Here is a 16,670-nt window from a genome sequence, read left to right as displayed (position 1 = left end):
CTGACTCCCCCATTGACTGAGTCACTCTGACTGACTAACTGATCGAGTCACTGAATGCAACATCCTTTTGGGTCCACCTCAACGAGGCAAACCGAGTGTTCTAAAACCCTCTTCACATGATGCCAAAACACTACCAAGGTTTGAGAAGCAAATTACCAGTGGGGGATTGTTTTCAAATGTACTATATCATGACAAGCTTGACAGCATTTGCATGCTTTCACATGACAAAGTAATTAATTCTCCAGCATCTCTTGTTACACGTATTCAGCCTGTACATAATAAGATTCCCTATCATTTGCCACCAGGCAGTGAGACATAGACATGAACTGCACTTTGTCTTGTGTTAAGCTGTAAAGCACTGCTCTGTGGTTCACCTCTACATGGTCCTAGCTCCATGCCTCTACATATCATTCAATCATTACGCCTTGACTAGTCACCACTGACTCACTCAGTTAAGATTAGTTTCTGCATCACCAAATTACACAAAGAAGCCACCATCTGGTTCCTGAATAGTTATCCTTTAATAACATATGGTGACACATTTATAGATTGTTTCAATTTGCCTGGTTTAAGTAATTGCAAGTTTTGCCCGGTGTCTCATGGAGTGTGAAGTACATCAGCACATTACCTTTCTTGTGTGGTATAAATTATTGTTGATTCAAGAAAGTTACAATGTCCTACTTAATCTGAAATCCTGAAATCCTGAAAGCTGGCAAATAGATTTTGCAAATGCCCCATAAAAGCACATGTAGGCACACGCAGCAGCAAACTGTATAGAATGCGTGCTTGGTTTAGGTTCCGATAACAGAGAATTATATAAATAGAATTCTGTTTTCCCTATTATTACATAGTTGTCCTCAGTCTGAAATTTTAATTGTCATTTCAGTATTCTTGCTCAGCACAGCAAACTGCACTTGAAAACATACTTTAGCTGTATGTATGCACGTGCGTGTTTAATTATGGTGTGAATCGAGGACATCATCGATAAATTGAGGACAGAAACCGAATCGAGGACTCCTCGGTTGGAAAACATGTACAAAACCAATTCAAGCTGTTGCAAAAAAAAATAAAGTACAAACAAAGGAAAAGGGAAGAGGAACAAAAAATCCTCAATTTACACCACCAACAAACGTGTGCGTGTGTCAAAATAATACTTCTTTTACGCATGCACGTGAAAGGTCACTGTACTCCAAACAAATTATTATTTTGTTGTGGTATGCCGATTATTGTACTTTGCCAAACAAAGAAAAACATTCCTACACTTGTGTGGAGGAGTCTAATCCTTGACTTTGCATTGTATGTAGAATACCTGTTTTTCCCACTTATGAGCTCTCCGTGTTTGGGTGTTACAGTGTATACAGGTTAACTCCAGTGACCCAACCCATATACAAATATGACTAATGCTGTTTTTGGTTTCATATGCAAGCCAAGTGTTGACGTGATATTCATATCAAAAAACATGTGTCATACATTTTATAGCTCCATGGTCATTACAGCAGTACTATGTTTCAATGTCTACCTGTATTTATAAGGAAAAATACATCTACATGTACATGCACATTTTGTACATGTACTTCACATAAATATCCAGTATGTAAACACACGCATACCATTATGTATAAACTGTGAATGCACATGTACATGTACATGTAGATGATACAGGTGAATGCAGTACATTTGTATGATACTTCTGCTACATGTATGCCCATGCACATGTACTTGAAATTTGCAAGTGAGAGGATAAGTTCCGACACTGTACCAGCATTAAAAAAAATAAAAATTCTAAATTTCCAGCCTAAGCTGTCACATCCTGTCAAATTCAAGTTCCATTGCTGTACTGTCAGAGTTTGACCTTCGTTTCCAAAGTTGTCCTTTCATTAGTTTTGTCAGCGGCTTTTAAAAAAAAATCAATTCGGTTATGGCGTACGTGTGCATGTGCGCATAGCCGTGGCCATGCCACGGAGCTATAAATTGTATGACACATAATAGCCATGGTTCCTTAACTTATTCAGGATCAGCTGATCCGAAGACCCAAACCATTTATTGAGGCACAATTTTTAGGTGTACACTAAACAATTTTGATAACAAGTAAGAGTACTAGTTGTGTCTATTTATATTTCCACTTTTTAAATATTGTTCATGATCCTGAACCTCTTGCTCTGTAATTTCCATCCAATGGCAGCATTCCCAATTGATTTATTTCTCAATTATTTATTTCTGGATTTGACATGTTGCGACCCCCCCCCCCCCCCCACTCCCTTCTGCTTTCATGCCCCGTATCCCACAGAGGTAGTATGATAAACTGTATCTCACATACATCCCACGGAGCTTATTAATAAACTATAATATAAATTTCCACAGCCCTAATTCATCAAAGTACACGTAGCATTCAAGTTCTGCTGGCTCTGTATCAAGTTACTAAACCGAAGCCGGCAATAATGAACTCTCGGATTAAATTCACTTTCATTTTCAGGTGCGGGTATTTTTACGGCTCACGTAGTACACTTAATTTAGAATTTACATCATAACCGTTGTTTTTAGAATTGGGTATTTTTGTTGGATGTGTAATACTTTCAACCATGATTCCCTTTTATGATTAATTTTAAGTTTAGCCAGATTTGCTTAAATAGGATTCATTCTTGATTTTTTAATGTTAGTTTTAAAACACAGATAATCAGTTTTGAACAATGACAGCACAAGAAGTACGAGAAAGAAATTCTTGCCAAACTTTTTTTTTCATAAAATGAAATTGAATTATTGTTTTATCCAACTGAGTAGGGATCATTCTATAATTGTTTTTTCCTGTCCCCGTTACATAGATCTGACATCTATGATGTTCTAATTCTCATGCACTCCTTAATGCAGTCATCCTCCAAGAGTAATTATGAATAGCAAACTATCTACCCAACTAATAGAAAATTGTTTGAAGTCATTCTTAATGAATGGCAAATGACAAAGTACCAAGGTAACAGGGACAGGGAAAAAATATCACTCTTTGGACCCTAACTTTATTGAATGACCCTTTGACGGCCAAGGGCTTCGTGCACAAGTTACCCCCTCATGGGCAAGAAAGGGAGAGTTGGAGGAGAACATCGAGAGGCATTCGAATGCATCCCCGATGAGGCCTGACGCTCACGCGAAGACGCTATGGCTTTGTGTACATTCAGAATAAACTAAGTGGTGCGTACTTCGCGCCATACGTGCGCGAACCAGTAAAAAGCGCCCTCTCTTGTTGGCGCACGGAGCCCATACAGTTTTTTTTCCTTTTCCAACAAACTGGGCTGTGACATAAAATTAACACGCTGCACAATTCTTTCTCTCTTTCTCATGTAGTGCAAGCAAATAGAAGCTGCTCATTCCTACATCTGCTTCCTATGTCTCAACAACATCCCGATGTCCGTGGAGGTTCTGCTCTACCCGGACTGCTGCCTGGAGGACCAGGAAGACATAGAGATGATGAGCTCCATTGAGGAGACGGCACAGGCCCTGGACCAGCCCTCGTCTCATCTGCTTCTGGAACAGTGGATTGTGCAGCTGTTACCCAAAAGGTAATGTACATCAAATGCAATAAGATCATATCATAGTCTCCTTGCACCATATTCCATTCCGTGTCCTGATCATGTACTTGTCCTGTCCTGCCTTGCTCTTTGTCTGAACCCAAAATCAAAATCTCAGTGCAGATTTCGAGGCTAACACCAGCTCTTGTCCAACTCTAGTCTCTGGATTTCTAGTCCAACTTGCGGTTGGCCAATTGCCGTGTGATGCAAGGGTCAACGTATGAAGAGGACACTGTGTTCCACGTAATGCGAAACTTACTGGAAAAGTACATGTAGGCCGATCACACTACCGTTAAGGCTACATCGTCAGTGTGCATAGCAAACAATTAGATATCAGAATCACCGAGGGCATTGCCCGTCCTCATATTCACATGTGATATGAGGTCAGGCCACCCCATTCGTTCTCATGTGAATATTTAAAAGAATTTGACCCCTACGTCATTGGTCAATGTCGTTCAGTCTGGCAGATAAGGTAAATTAGTTTTGACTAACAAAAGGTCAAATTTCACTCAAGTTTTTACATTGCATTAGTCATTCAATTCTTGTCCACCTGGATCTAATAGTCCTGGGAAACTGGGTGTACATGTACAGCATATCTTAGCATGTCATTCTTTGCAAACCAATTTGTGACCTGTTCTGTCAAAAGCAGACGCTTCTGGGCAGAGGTTGAAATTGAGATAGGGCAAAAAAATCGCTGTGGATCCTGAACATGTCTAAAATATACTGTAACGGTTTGAAACCCTAATTTGAACTCTAAATATAGTATTTTTGGTGATTTGTTAAAGTATATCAGTCAAAGAAAGTACTGTTTTGTGACATTCGTGGCCATTTGCTCCGTTTCTACTTTTCGACACAGTGACCTTCAAAATAGCATAACTGTGCCCAGGAATGACCGGTTTCAAAAATTAAACCACCTATTTAAAGGAAAAAGAACATATTTTAACAATATGCAAAAATCTCATTTTTGACCTTATGCCCAGAAAAATCTGATTTTGACAGAAAAGGTCACATTTATCAACTATCTATTGATGATATGTGTGTGTTTATCCCACAGGTTCCCTGATGGCCATTGTCACAGTCATCTACTCTTCCAGGCCGTCAGGTCCTTCTTGCACTTCTCTCAGATCAGTGCTTGGCTCAGCTCCACACAGGGACGATTACCAAAGAATATTGTCTACAGGTCAGACTTTGTGCATTCATTGTTTGCCATTGTGGTGCTTGTGATGGATCGCAAGTCATCACAAGTCCATCTCAAGTCAATCACAAGTCATCACAAACTCATCACAAGTCAATCACAAGTCATCACAAATTCATCACAAGTCAATCACAAAACATCACAAATTCATCACAAGTCAATTACAAGTCAATCACAAGTCTGTACAAATTCATCACAAGGCAATCACAAGTCATCACAAATTCATCACAAGTCCATCACAAGTCATTCACAAGTCATCACAAATTCATCACAAGTCCATCACAAGTCCAACACAAGTCCATCACAAGTCATCACAAGCCCATCACAAGTCCATCACAAATCATCACAAATTCATCACAAGTCTTCACAAGTCAATCACAAGTCCATCACAAGTCATTCACAAGTCATCACAAATTCATCACAAGTCAATCACAAGTCATCACAAATTCATCACAAGTCATTCACAAGTCATCACAAATTCATCACAAGTCCATCACAAGTCAATCACAAGTCCATCATGATTTACTTGTGATCCGTCACAAGTATCTCAACTACTACAATGTTTGCATTTTGTTAACCTCTTTGGCAAATGGTGCTTGCAGTTGTTAGTCATTACCGTTATTCCCATACTCTCCGAGTATTAAAGTGCCATTAACTTCTGGCTTCGAATAATGTCACTTTGTGGTCACTGTGTAAAAATATGCACACGCATACTCCAAATTAGATATCCTTAGGAAGATAAAAACACTAGACATTTAGAATCAAACGATGGCAGAATAATGTCATGTTAGATTGGCCAACCAACACAGGCAAGCACTGTCTTAAAGAGGATAAGATCATTTGCAGTTTAACCATAACCACAAAAGTGAAATTAGAGTGATACCACTTCCTACCCATGTTCCGACTTCTTTTTTTACAGTTTAACCATAACCACAAAAGTGAAATTAGAGTGATACCACTTCCTACTTCTTTTTTACTACGTCCTCTATAAAAGAGAACTGATATTAATTATCTTTGGCTCATGTTTGTGTGTGCAGGGTCTGTGCTCCAGGGGAGTCTTTTCCTACCAGCTTTTCTTCCACCCCTGAGGTACACACCTTCCCCATCCTGAACCTGTCCAAGTCGTCCAGTCTACGGGTTACCGTCGCCTCTCTACCTCGCACCCAAACCATCCCCGTTCTTCCATGCTACAATGCGGAGCATTCAGACATAGATGGAACCATTGGGAAGGGTCGTGGAGACGGGAAGGAGAAAGATGACGATGATGATGACAGAGAGTTTAGATACGCTTTTGTCAACCCGAGCAGAGAACGGGATCAGCGGAGTGGCGAGGAGCTGAAAGAGGAGCGTAGGCAGAAACATGACCAGCGGGTGAAGCAGGGTTCTAGCGCGGGCGCAGCGTCGCTCCCTGCAGTCCAGGAGGAAAAGATGAGACAGAGAAATGCAACCGCTGCCCAGAAGCTGCGAGTCTTGCTCCCAGAACCCAGAGATGCATCCCCAGTCCGTCCTGAGAAGAAAGGGCCGAGGTTACCAAAGTTGAGAGACAACTCTCCACAGCATGCGCGACGGGTTCCTTTGAAGCCAACATCCTGCGACAACCTCCCACCAAGGCCGCCGTCCGTTGAGCTGGAGGAGAAGCAAGTCACGGCAAAGTTGAAACGCCAGCAAGTGGAGGACAGCAACAGGGGGAAGCACACACCAACCTGTGAGCTGTATTATGTCAGTGGTCAGCCAAGCTTCTCCACGGTGGAGTTGGAGAGACGGATTCGCGAGTTGAAGCTTCAGAAGCTTCAAGAGAGGAGCTCAACTGGGTCTCCCGAGTGTGTGACTTCGACTCCCCCGCCATCTCGAGGGGAGTCGACTCCAAGACCCATCTGTGCTTGGAAAGACAGGACGCCAAGTCTTGAGGAGGATGATGGCATCTTCTTCACGGCCAAGTCCTCCTTAGAAGACCGAGGGTTTGCCGTTCAAGATGTGTTCAGGACCTCAAACAGGTACGACAAGGAAGATGAGGACGTGCCGGCGACAGAGTTTGGCACGCCTCTCTCCACCGTTCCCTGGTTATCCTACCACAAGTCCACGGACTCAGACTCCGGAAACCAGGGCCATATACATTGTGACAGCCAACCAGAAAGCGTCTTTGTAGGGAATCAACCAAAGCATGGTTTCAGTGGGACAGACACTCCGACATCATGTAGCCAATCCCCGGCAAAGAATGGCAATTTATTACACAAGATGCCTGAAATGCAATCCCGGCACTACCCCAATGCAATTCGTGGTGCTGAACCAGTGGGCCATGATGCCTCATCAAGCAGTAACCAACCATTAAGCCAAGTAGTGACCGCCCAAAACCAGTGGACAACGGATCAAGTCCAAGGAGCTTACAGCCATTTGGGTTGCTCGCCAAGTCAGAACCAAAACAACCAAAGCCCATCCCATCTAAACCAGTCCTCTACCAATGCAATCTCAGGGAACACACCTTCTCCGACGTCCTCGCCCCGACACGCTCGTCGGCGGGGCTTCAGCCTGGACAGCCACGACTTTCAACCCAATATCCCGGCACCGTTTCGTAAACCAATGCAATATGAAGGGAATTCAGACAACACAAGCACCAGTGCCTCCTCCCCTTTCACCCCAGTCTTTGGAAGAAGCAAGTCCTTATTCAGGAGCGTTCTGGGAAAGGAAAATAACTCAAGGAGCAAAGAGGTAAGTGTGTCATATGAAAAGGACAGAAAATGCACAGCAGATGCTTCCAGTCTGCTTGACAGGAAACATAACTGAGCACATTTACATACCAAACAAAACAAGTCATGTCACAAATTGCATGAAATTTTGGAAATTAATTTATCAGAAACTTTATGAAATAATAAAATAAGACAAAATACCGGATCTCCCTGACAAAAAATGACAAAACAAACTATATATATATCCAGCATAATCTGTGTCCTTGACATTACTGTCAAAAAAGGGTCACGGTTTTTAAAATCGCACCCTATGATATTCAAGTTCTTTAGACAAATGTAACTTAAAAAGAAAAGGGTTTCTAACAACCCACTACAATGGAAGCCCTATACTCTCAATTCCATATTTTAGTTCCAACGGGAGTGAAAATTAAGGTTTGCTTTGCAAATGACGGTTTTTGTCAAAGTTCTCTCTTTAAAAATGCGAGCATGTTATTAATCAAGCCTGCCACTTGTGAATTTCCCGTATCAGGGTCTAGCTGCTGAGAGCATAGAGGTAACTTCTCCCCCTACTCTATCAGGCTTGAGGAGTGGTCTCATGAGAAGATCCTTAGACAGCTCCAACACCTACGTCTTTAATCCGAGCACAGGACTACCCATCAACTCAAGTCCAGTAAGTCACACTAAAGTGTTTTCTATTCTGTGACTGACTTTTTGTCCTTGTACTACCCCCAAACTGCACTGCCTGTTACTCCCTGTAATGCCCAAGCTACCTCATCACAGTATGGTTGCATGGATTCCTTGGAAGAGAAATATATTTTAGTACAGGTTATTGCCATTGGCAAAGGCCTGTCAGGTGTCATCTTAAAACAACAATGAACTTGTCACATTATGTAATCATCTAGACATAGTTTTCTTTGCACACATTTGTGACCTGTTCTGTCAAAAGCAGACGCTTCTGGGCAGAGGTTGAAATTGTGATAGGGCCAAAAAACGTTGTGGGGGTGATTTTTTTCCATTTTCTAATTTTTGCATATTTGTAATCCTGAGCATGTCTAAAATATACTATAAAAGTTTGAAACCCTAATTTGATCTCTAATTATAGTATTTTTGATGATTTGTTAAGGTATATTAGTTAAAGAAATGTCTGTTTTGTGACGTTCGTGTCCATTTTCTCTGTTTTCTACTTTTCGACCCAATGAACTTCAAAATAGCATAACTTTGCGCAGGAATTACAGGTTTCAAAAATTAAACCACCTATTAAAAAAGAAACAGAACATATTTTAACAATATACAAAAATCTCATTCTTGACCTGATGCCCAGAAAAGTCTGATTTTGACAGAACAGGTCACATTTGTTCGTTGGTAGCAAATACAACATAGAATACACTGGAAAGATACTTTGCGTCTTTGTGAATAATCCCCCTCAATGCATGCGCCCTGCCCCCCCCCCCCAAAAAAAGTTGGAATATTTCAATGTTTCTAAAAGAATTGCCTTTGTTTTCTTTCAGGCACCTCTGAGGAAAGCCAAGACGGAGCATGACTGTGCATCTCTACTCAAGCCCCGCTCTCTTCTTAAGAGGTAAATGACTAAGAATTCGGCATTTCCGCAGTAAAACCATGGCATTCCTGCATTTGGGTATCTTAACTAAACTTGCATGAGCGGATTGGTGGGGGGGGGAGGCAACAGAGGGATTAAGTACATGAGGTTTACCTGTTTGGAACCAATAACTATTTTGGGTCGATTTGATGAGTTGCCGCAAATACTGTTTGGTGCGATGGGACTCTGGAATGCCAGTTTAAATCAGGTGTAAGGCACCCACTGAGCTCAAACTTAACAGTACTCACAGTTTCTCTACATCTGAATATGAAACAATTTTTTTTTTTTTTTAGTTCTCCCTCTTGCAATGATCTTGAGAACTCCAACACGCCACTGTCTCATGCCACAAGGGTATTCAGCACTAGTGCTCCAGCCTCAACGAGCTGTCTGTTGGGCAATTTCGAGGTAATTATGATTAATATGGATGTTATGCGGGTTTAAAGGGAATATACAACATTTGCAAACATCGAAAAAAATAAAACTACCAAGTTTTTACGAAATACCTTACTAGGATGTTGGCAAATGACAGTCTAAAGCATCCTGTAAAATTATGGCACCTGGTGTGAAGTCATTTTCATGAAAATGTTATTTTTGTATACATTTCAAACGGTGGTCGGCCGACCACCGTTGGAAAAACCTAACTATTTTTCAACTACTGCTCCAACTTTACACTTTTTTCAGTCCAAATTTTGTTTGCTATTGGTTACATGTTCATGAACGGGTGCAGGCCAGCTAGACTGGTTCCCTTACCTTACAATTTTCCGGCATCTATAAATTGAACCATTTTATCTTTAGTGGAGTCAAGGAACCAGACTACTTGAACATTTTTGTTTTTCTTGGTTTTCCAGCATTTTCGCAGAAAAAAAACTTCAAACATGTCAGTGTAACAATATTTGATCTATTATACTAACCCCTCCAATAGTTCATTTCTGAAAATTACAGCAAAAGCCAATGATGTACATTCCCTTTAAACTATTCACCCTTCCTATTGTGTAATTTTGGTTTTTAAGTCCCTGTAACTCAAAAAAGTAGCTCCTGGTGACTTTTGACTTTTGTCATATTGGGTTACAATTTACTCAGGGACAACCTCGTTTCCATGGGTACGATCTTGCTGCGCCATGTTGGTTCCCATCATGCCTCTCAACGCCTGGAATTGTGTAATTTAAATGTGCCACTATTTGAGACATTTAAAGTAGGACTGCAGTTGATTTATTGAACGCGCGACGCAATGCTGAAAATATTAAAATTGTTATTTTGTAGAATCAATCCTTTCAAACATGAGATTTCGATGACGAGTTACTTAGCAAGGATTTGTATTAAACGAACGTACTTCTGTTGTCCCTTTACAACACAAGATACAGGCTTTTGGGTGAAAAAAAAAACAAGGCTTCCAGGGTCCAGGCATCGTGCAGTCTTGAAAAAAATGTTCGTATATGATGTGACGTGCAGAAACGCGTAAGCACATTACATGCAGGGCGTGCAGTTCTAGAAATACGCACGCATTACGCACTCAACTGATCAGTGTCGTTTACGTATTCCTCACGGCCAATGGTTTCAGTTAAGTAACGTGCAAGTGCCCATGGAGTCGAGGCTGACTCAGGGAAAGCTTTGCAGGACAACAGACAAGTGCAAAGCAATCTAAAGTTTGAAATAATGTCATTTTTGTGTTTGGCAGGAATCTGTCTTGAACGGAAGGCTTGAACCGCTAGGCACCATCGACGGCTTTACAGCGGAGATCGGCGCCAGTGGGTCATTCTGTCCTAAACACATCATCCTCCCAGTCACTACCTTCTTCTATAGCGTGTCTGATGATGACGCTCCCTCCTCATATTTTGTAAGTCGATGACAATCTAGCCTTTAGGCCAAAAAAAAAAAGTCTCCGGTTTCTGGTATGGAGCTTGTCCAAAAAGTGGTGCGGCGATGCGGCTTTTTTTTTTTTTTACCCGACTTTTTTGCTTCAAATGTGCTTCAAATGTCGGCTGATGACTGCAAATGGTGCCCGACTAAACTTAGTGCAAATATATGGGAGTCCAGAGAGGCCACATAAAGCTTATTCTCGATCATAACCCCATCTAAAAACACGTTGAAATTGCGCAGCAGCAGAATTCCAGTCAAACCAGTGAGTTTGGCGGTTTTGAGACATCATCTTTCATTGAAAAAAAAACTTTTTCATTTTGCCGACGCGCATGGCTACGGCGACGGGCGCGCATACCAGAAACCGGAGACTTTTTTTTTTTGGCCTTACAGACGTCCAAATTTCAAGAAATGTTGTTTTTACGAGAGGTACCTCGTCGGGTACTCGCACCAAGGGAACAACGGTACCTCAAAAGTCGGTCTTTGTAAAATGGTGGCCCACAAGGGAAATTCTAATGAAGAAGGATAAGCGGAAACCAATGGAAGTACCCAATAAACGCCATCCGTACGACTGCGTGTTCTAGTTGAGATCTCTTAGTGTTCAAGTCCAAAGTGCGAACCCACATATCAAGAAATGCACAGGTACATTAGATAATTACTCAATATAGATGTGGCTGAGCTCAAACATGTAAAAAAGACTTTATTAAGAATAATTGCCGTGTGGCGCAACACTGAAGCATGTGGTGCATACACATTAAAAACCAAAAACCAAATATCAAACAGTACATATAGCCAGCATACCGGTAGTTTCTGCATTATCTGTAAAAAAAGACATTAAAAGTCCAGCTTCTGTTCTAAATGTTACTTTATGTTTGGATTTCACCGAAAATTGATTGTGTTGTACATTTAACCCCATGCGCACGGGAAGCGGTCATGGCCGCGGCCGCTAATCCTCATTGGAATGCAGTTGCCAGCTGTGGTATGCCATGGCACACGGCTAGTGGGTAGTTCCACAGCTGCTGCTTTTGTGCAGTCCCGCTACCACACAAAGGCTGTGTAGTCATGCGGGCCACTTGCTCTATGTGTGGAGGAATGTCCCCATTACACCTTGTCCTTAAGGGGTTAAATCGCGCGAATACATGTGATAAAGTACGAAAACGTAAAATTTAAAAGTTAACTTTTTTTCCTTCTGCAGGGTTATATAAACCTTGAGCGCCTTGGCAGGCGTGGATACCACATACCCAAAGTTGGAACCATCCAGGCAGTAAGTCATGACCTTTGACCTTACTTCTGACCTGTACTGTGACCTCACACAGTCTGAAACCAACACTGTTTTGAAAGAAGCCTATCAAGTGGGTGCATGTACTGCAACAAAAACATGGCAGGCATTGAAAAATATTCTTATAAAATTCAATCATACTTGATATAAATAGGTCTTAGTAACTTTTTTGAGAGTAGTGCTAGTCCAGAAACCAGCTTCGAGTCTTTATTTGGGTTGAAATCATTGTGTTTGGGAAATCTTGGTGGAGGAAATGTATGAATCATGAAAAATGAAATGTGTAACCTGTTTTCCCCTTTTTGCAACAGACATTGTTTAATCCCAACAAGACTGTTGTCAAGATGTTTGTCATGCGGTACAACTTGGCCGACATGCCACCCAACTGCCAGACTTTTGCACGTCAGCGAATTTTCTACATGCCTAGCAATGCACAGCTTACTGATGACTGTGAGAAGGAACTTCGTTACCTCATACACATCAGGTATGGTTGCCCTCATTGGGATTGGATCTGTGACTGCCCTGGGATCTGACTTGAGGCTGCCCTGGGATCTGACTTGAGGCTGCCCTGGGATTTGACTTTGGACTGCCCTGGGATTTGACTTGGGACTGCCCTTGGATTTAACTTGGAACTAGCCTGGAATTTGACTTGGGACTAGCCTGGAATTTGACCTGAGACTGCCCTGGGATTTGACTTGGGCTGTCATGGGATTTGACCTGGGATTTGACTTGGGGCTGCCCTTGGATTTGACTTGTGACTGACCTGGGATTTGACTTGGGACTGCCCTGGGATTTGACTTGGGGCTGCCCTTGGATTTGACTTGTGACTGACCTGGGATTTGACTTGGGACTGCCCTTGGATTTGACTTGGGCCTGACCTGGGATTTGACTTGGGACTGCCCTGGGATTTGACCTGAGACTGCCCTGGGATTCGACTTGGGACTGCCCTTGGATTTGACTTGGGACTGCCCTGGGATTTGACTTGGGACTGACCTGGGATTTGACTTGGGACTAGCCTGGAATTTGACCTGAGACTGCCCTGGGATTTGATTTGGGACTGACCTTCGATTTGACTTGGGAATGCCCTGGGATTTGACTTGTGACATGGCCTGAAATTGCCTTGTTATAGTGACCTGGAATTTGAATTTTGAGATGGAATTCACAATAATCAGAATTGGATCAGCAGAAGAATTCTCCCCAAGAAGTCATTTATAGAAATCTGTCTTCTCCATCCTTATCAAAGTTTGCCTTACAGAAAGTTGCTGGCTAAGGCTAAATTTGTTTTGTTTTAATATTATTCATGCAGGTTTCAGAGCTCCAAGTCTGGCAAGATTTACCTGCACACAGACATCAGGATGATATTTGCCCGTCACAGCCCCGATTTGGAGTCTGCTCTGGGTACCTACGAACTTCGCTCTTTCACCGAGACTCCCACCAACCCACGGTTCTCTCCGAAGAAGCGATAACAGTTTGCCCGAACAGGTTTTTGTTTTACCTCAAGAAATTAATTTATTCAGTCCACATCATGAAGTGTTTATGGATTTCATGGATTTGATTCTCCTGAATTATGGATAAATCTTTGGATTTATTTATAAGGCTCATGAATTATTCATGAGCTGTTGTATGCACCTCTTTTAGCATTGCTTGACCATGATGTGTGTATGGTTTGTGTGTGGATAGTGAAGTGTGTGTAGCCTCTTTTGACAAACATGAGAGTCTTTAAACAGAGAACAAAACAATTTTTTGAAAAATCCTTGACATTTTCAAGACTTTTTAAAACAAATTTTCTCTGACTCCTCCCAAAATGATGTCATAATCCTGAGAGGAAGACTGCCAATTCAGGAGCAATACGATTGGAAAGCTTGCTTTGAAAATACTCAATGCAATATCTCTGGCTGGTTATATATACAAGAATCTTAAAAATTCATTTGGAAAATATGCCACCATACTGTTTTGGGGTGTTTTTTTTTTGTTAACAGAAACTTTTGTTTTTTGGACAAATTTCCAAGCAACCCATCTTTCTGGATGTCAAATTTATACATTTCAGCATCTAGGCAGTTTGTTTCAAAATAATTACCATTTATTATTTTTTTTAAACAAATAATTTTCAAGGTTTTTGTATCAGTTCCATCATGGCATCAAAGTTAGGATTAGATGCAAAGAATATTTTAAGATTTTGTTCTGTGTTTTGTCAATTTATTTTCACTTTTTTCTTTAATATATTGATCATCATTTATTTATTTTTATTTATTTTTTGGCGGGGCTGCTTTTAGTTTTGTGCAATAAACGGGTTGAGTAAAAGTTATTAGAACATTTGGCATTAATAATTTTTGAGTCAAAGTCACGAAAAATGAAAGTTATGATCTGGCAAGCCACTTTTAATTTTTTTTTTTTAAGTCCATTTGTTTATTTTATTATTTTGGAATTAATTTCACTATTTTTCAACTTGCTACCCTAACTACATTATGTATGGAGGTTTGTTTGAGAATGACATCTAGCAAAACAGATACAAATAGTCTGGTGCCCGGATTCACCGCTGATCTTCACAGATGTAAGCACTAGTGGCTTCTTGGAGCAAAGCCAAGATGGCTACTAAAGGTTGGCTCATTAACGATGGTTATTAATTATGTGTGCAAACTACTCTTTTATCAAGCTTTCTGAGCCTCCCCCAATAGCAAGAGGCAGTTTGAATTGTTTGAGTTTGGAGTTGAATAGAGATTGCTTTGAAGTTGACTTGTACAGTATTTCGAGATGATTAAATTGGATAAATATGTTTAATTTTTAAAGTGATACTTCTATTTATTTTTTAATTATGATAAAGTAATTATTAACAACAACAACAACAAAATAATGCACTGCCCAGTGCATGTGTGCCAATCTCCCTGTACCCCAATATTTAAACCAAAAAAATATAATACATTTTGTCATTGAATTGTAAGATACCATGATTAATTTGTACAAAATTGTAATCAGTTGGAATGTAGTGAGACTGAATCTGAGGTTTTAAACAACAAGGCACGGAGTCAAATATTTTGGCGCTGCTTAAAAATCACACTTTTTTTGCTTATAGATGGATTTGTTGTTGTTAATTTTTAGCTTTGTTCACAGAGAAAAGTACATTTTTAGAAGCATATTTGTAGAGTGATGCTCTGAAAGTAATCTCAATGTAACCACTTAGTCATATCCGTTGCTAAATCTAATATCGAACACGTGTTTTTTGTTGATTACAGCAACATTTTCTCTTACTTGTGGACTAGTAAAACTTGAAGGGTATTGGGCTTAAATTACCAAATACTTTTAGTTATCCCATGATGAGCACAAGTGGAACACGAAATGATGTAGTGCGTCCGTGTCTCATGTACCGCGAGGCCGACAGCCGAGGGGCATATGGAACATGGATGCACTGCAGTTTTCATGTTCATGCATTAGTGCGAGTGGGACAACGCATTTTATTGTTCAAGCAGACTTGATGCACAGTAGAGATACGTGTGTTCACATTTCAGCTGTTAACGCATTCACATCAATAGAGCAGGAAAACGTATATGGGTCATTCCACCGGGGTTGGGGAACAATGTGTGACATATGACCATATTATAAAAAAGCATGAATGCCTTGCTAGCAGTTGCTCTACATAATGTCTGTTGTTGGGTGTTTCACGACTGCAGAAAGTTTGAAATCATTTCAATGCATTTTGCCAAAAATATGAGCAAAAAAATGTCATTTTGGATGTAACATTGACACCGTGTCAGTGTTACATCCAAATACGACATTTGTACCTTTTTTTTTAAATTTCTGCGAAACATTACCCAAATTCACTTTGCGTACTTCTTACTATACATGCAACACAATAAGAAAAGCTTTTGTTATGGTAGTCAGGTATCAAATGGAGCAGAAATGATAGCTTGGTTGTGTGGACGTAACATTTACACGGTGTAAAACCCAATGTCACACTTCCATTGAGTGATTTTTACACCATTACATCCACACTTGAGGTATTGTTTCTGCTATATTTGAACCCTGACTATACCGAACAAAATCTTTTCTTGGTGCTTAGGTGTCCAGTTGTAAATATGCAATGTCAGTTTGGGTAATATTTTACATATGTGTAAAAAATGGCAAAAAAAGAATATTTGGATGTAACACGGTGTCAATGTTATGTCTGAATCAAAACATTTTTGCTCATATTTTGTCAAAGTACTTTCAAATGATTTCAAACTTTCTCAAGTATTGAAACACCCTCAGACAAATATTATGTTGAGCAATTGTTTAGAATGCATTGATACTTTTAATAATATAACCAAATATATGGATGTAACATGCACTTTTTCCCAACCCGGTGGAATGACCCATATATCGCAGAACAGTGAACGATACACACTGTGGAATTCAGACTGTGAAATAGGGGGTATTATACAATACCTGAATAAATCCACGTCATCTGATTGGTGGGTCATTGATCATATGTCATTGAATCGTTCGTCCCAACCTATGGCCCAGGCGCACTGCA

At 40.6% G+C, this 16,670-nt stretch overlaps 1 protein-coding gene across 1 annotated transcript in view; it reads left to right on the top strand.

The window, feature by feature from the left end:
* Window positions 1–14,941, top strand: part of LOC119729551 (protein FAM214A-like) — a 28,843-nt gene extending 13,902 nt beyond the window's left edge. Inside the window, exons 3-12 of the mRNA XM_038202158.1 lie at window positions 3,334–3,548; window positions 4,612–4,737; window positions 5,790–7,458; window positions 7,966–8,106; window positions 8,945–9,015; window positions 9,327–9,438; window positions 10,709–10,867; window positions 12,083–12,151; window positions 12,475–12,647; window positions 13,470–14,941. Coding sequence (XP_038058086.1) covers window positions 3,334–3,548; window positions 4,612–4,737; window positions 5,790–7,458; window positions 7,966–8,106; window positions 8,945–9,015; window positions 9,327–9,438; window positions 10,709–10,867; window positions 12,083–12,151; window positions 12,475–12,647; window positions 13,470–13,629 — 2,895 coding nt within the window. The 3' untranslated portion in view covers window positions 13,630–14,941. The remainder of the gene's footprint in view (window positions 1–3,333; window positions 3,549–4,611; window positions 4,738–5,789; window positions 7,459–7,965; window positions 8,107–8,944; window positions 9,016–9,326; window positions 9,439–10,708; window positions 10,868–12,082; window positions 12,152–12,474; window positions 12,648–13,469) is intronic.
* The last annotated feature ends 1,729 nt before the right edge of the window (window positions 14,942–16,670 follow it).

The sequence above is a fragment of the Patiria miniata genome, unplaced genomic scaffold (assembly GCF_015706575.1).
Source record: "Patiria miniata isolate m_02_andy unplaced genomic scaffold, ASM1570657v1 HiC_scaffold_21, whole genome shotgun sequence".
Classification (NCBI taxonomy): Eukaryota; Metazoa; Echinodermata; class Asteroidea; order Valvatida; family Asterinidae; genus Patiria; species Patiria miniata.
The sequence above is the reverse complement of the archived record's forward strand: the minus strand, read 5'-3'. Positions and strand labels throughout refer to the sequence as shown.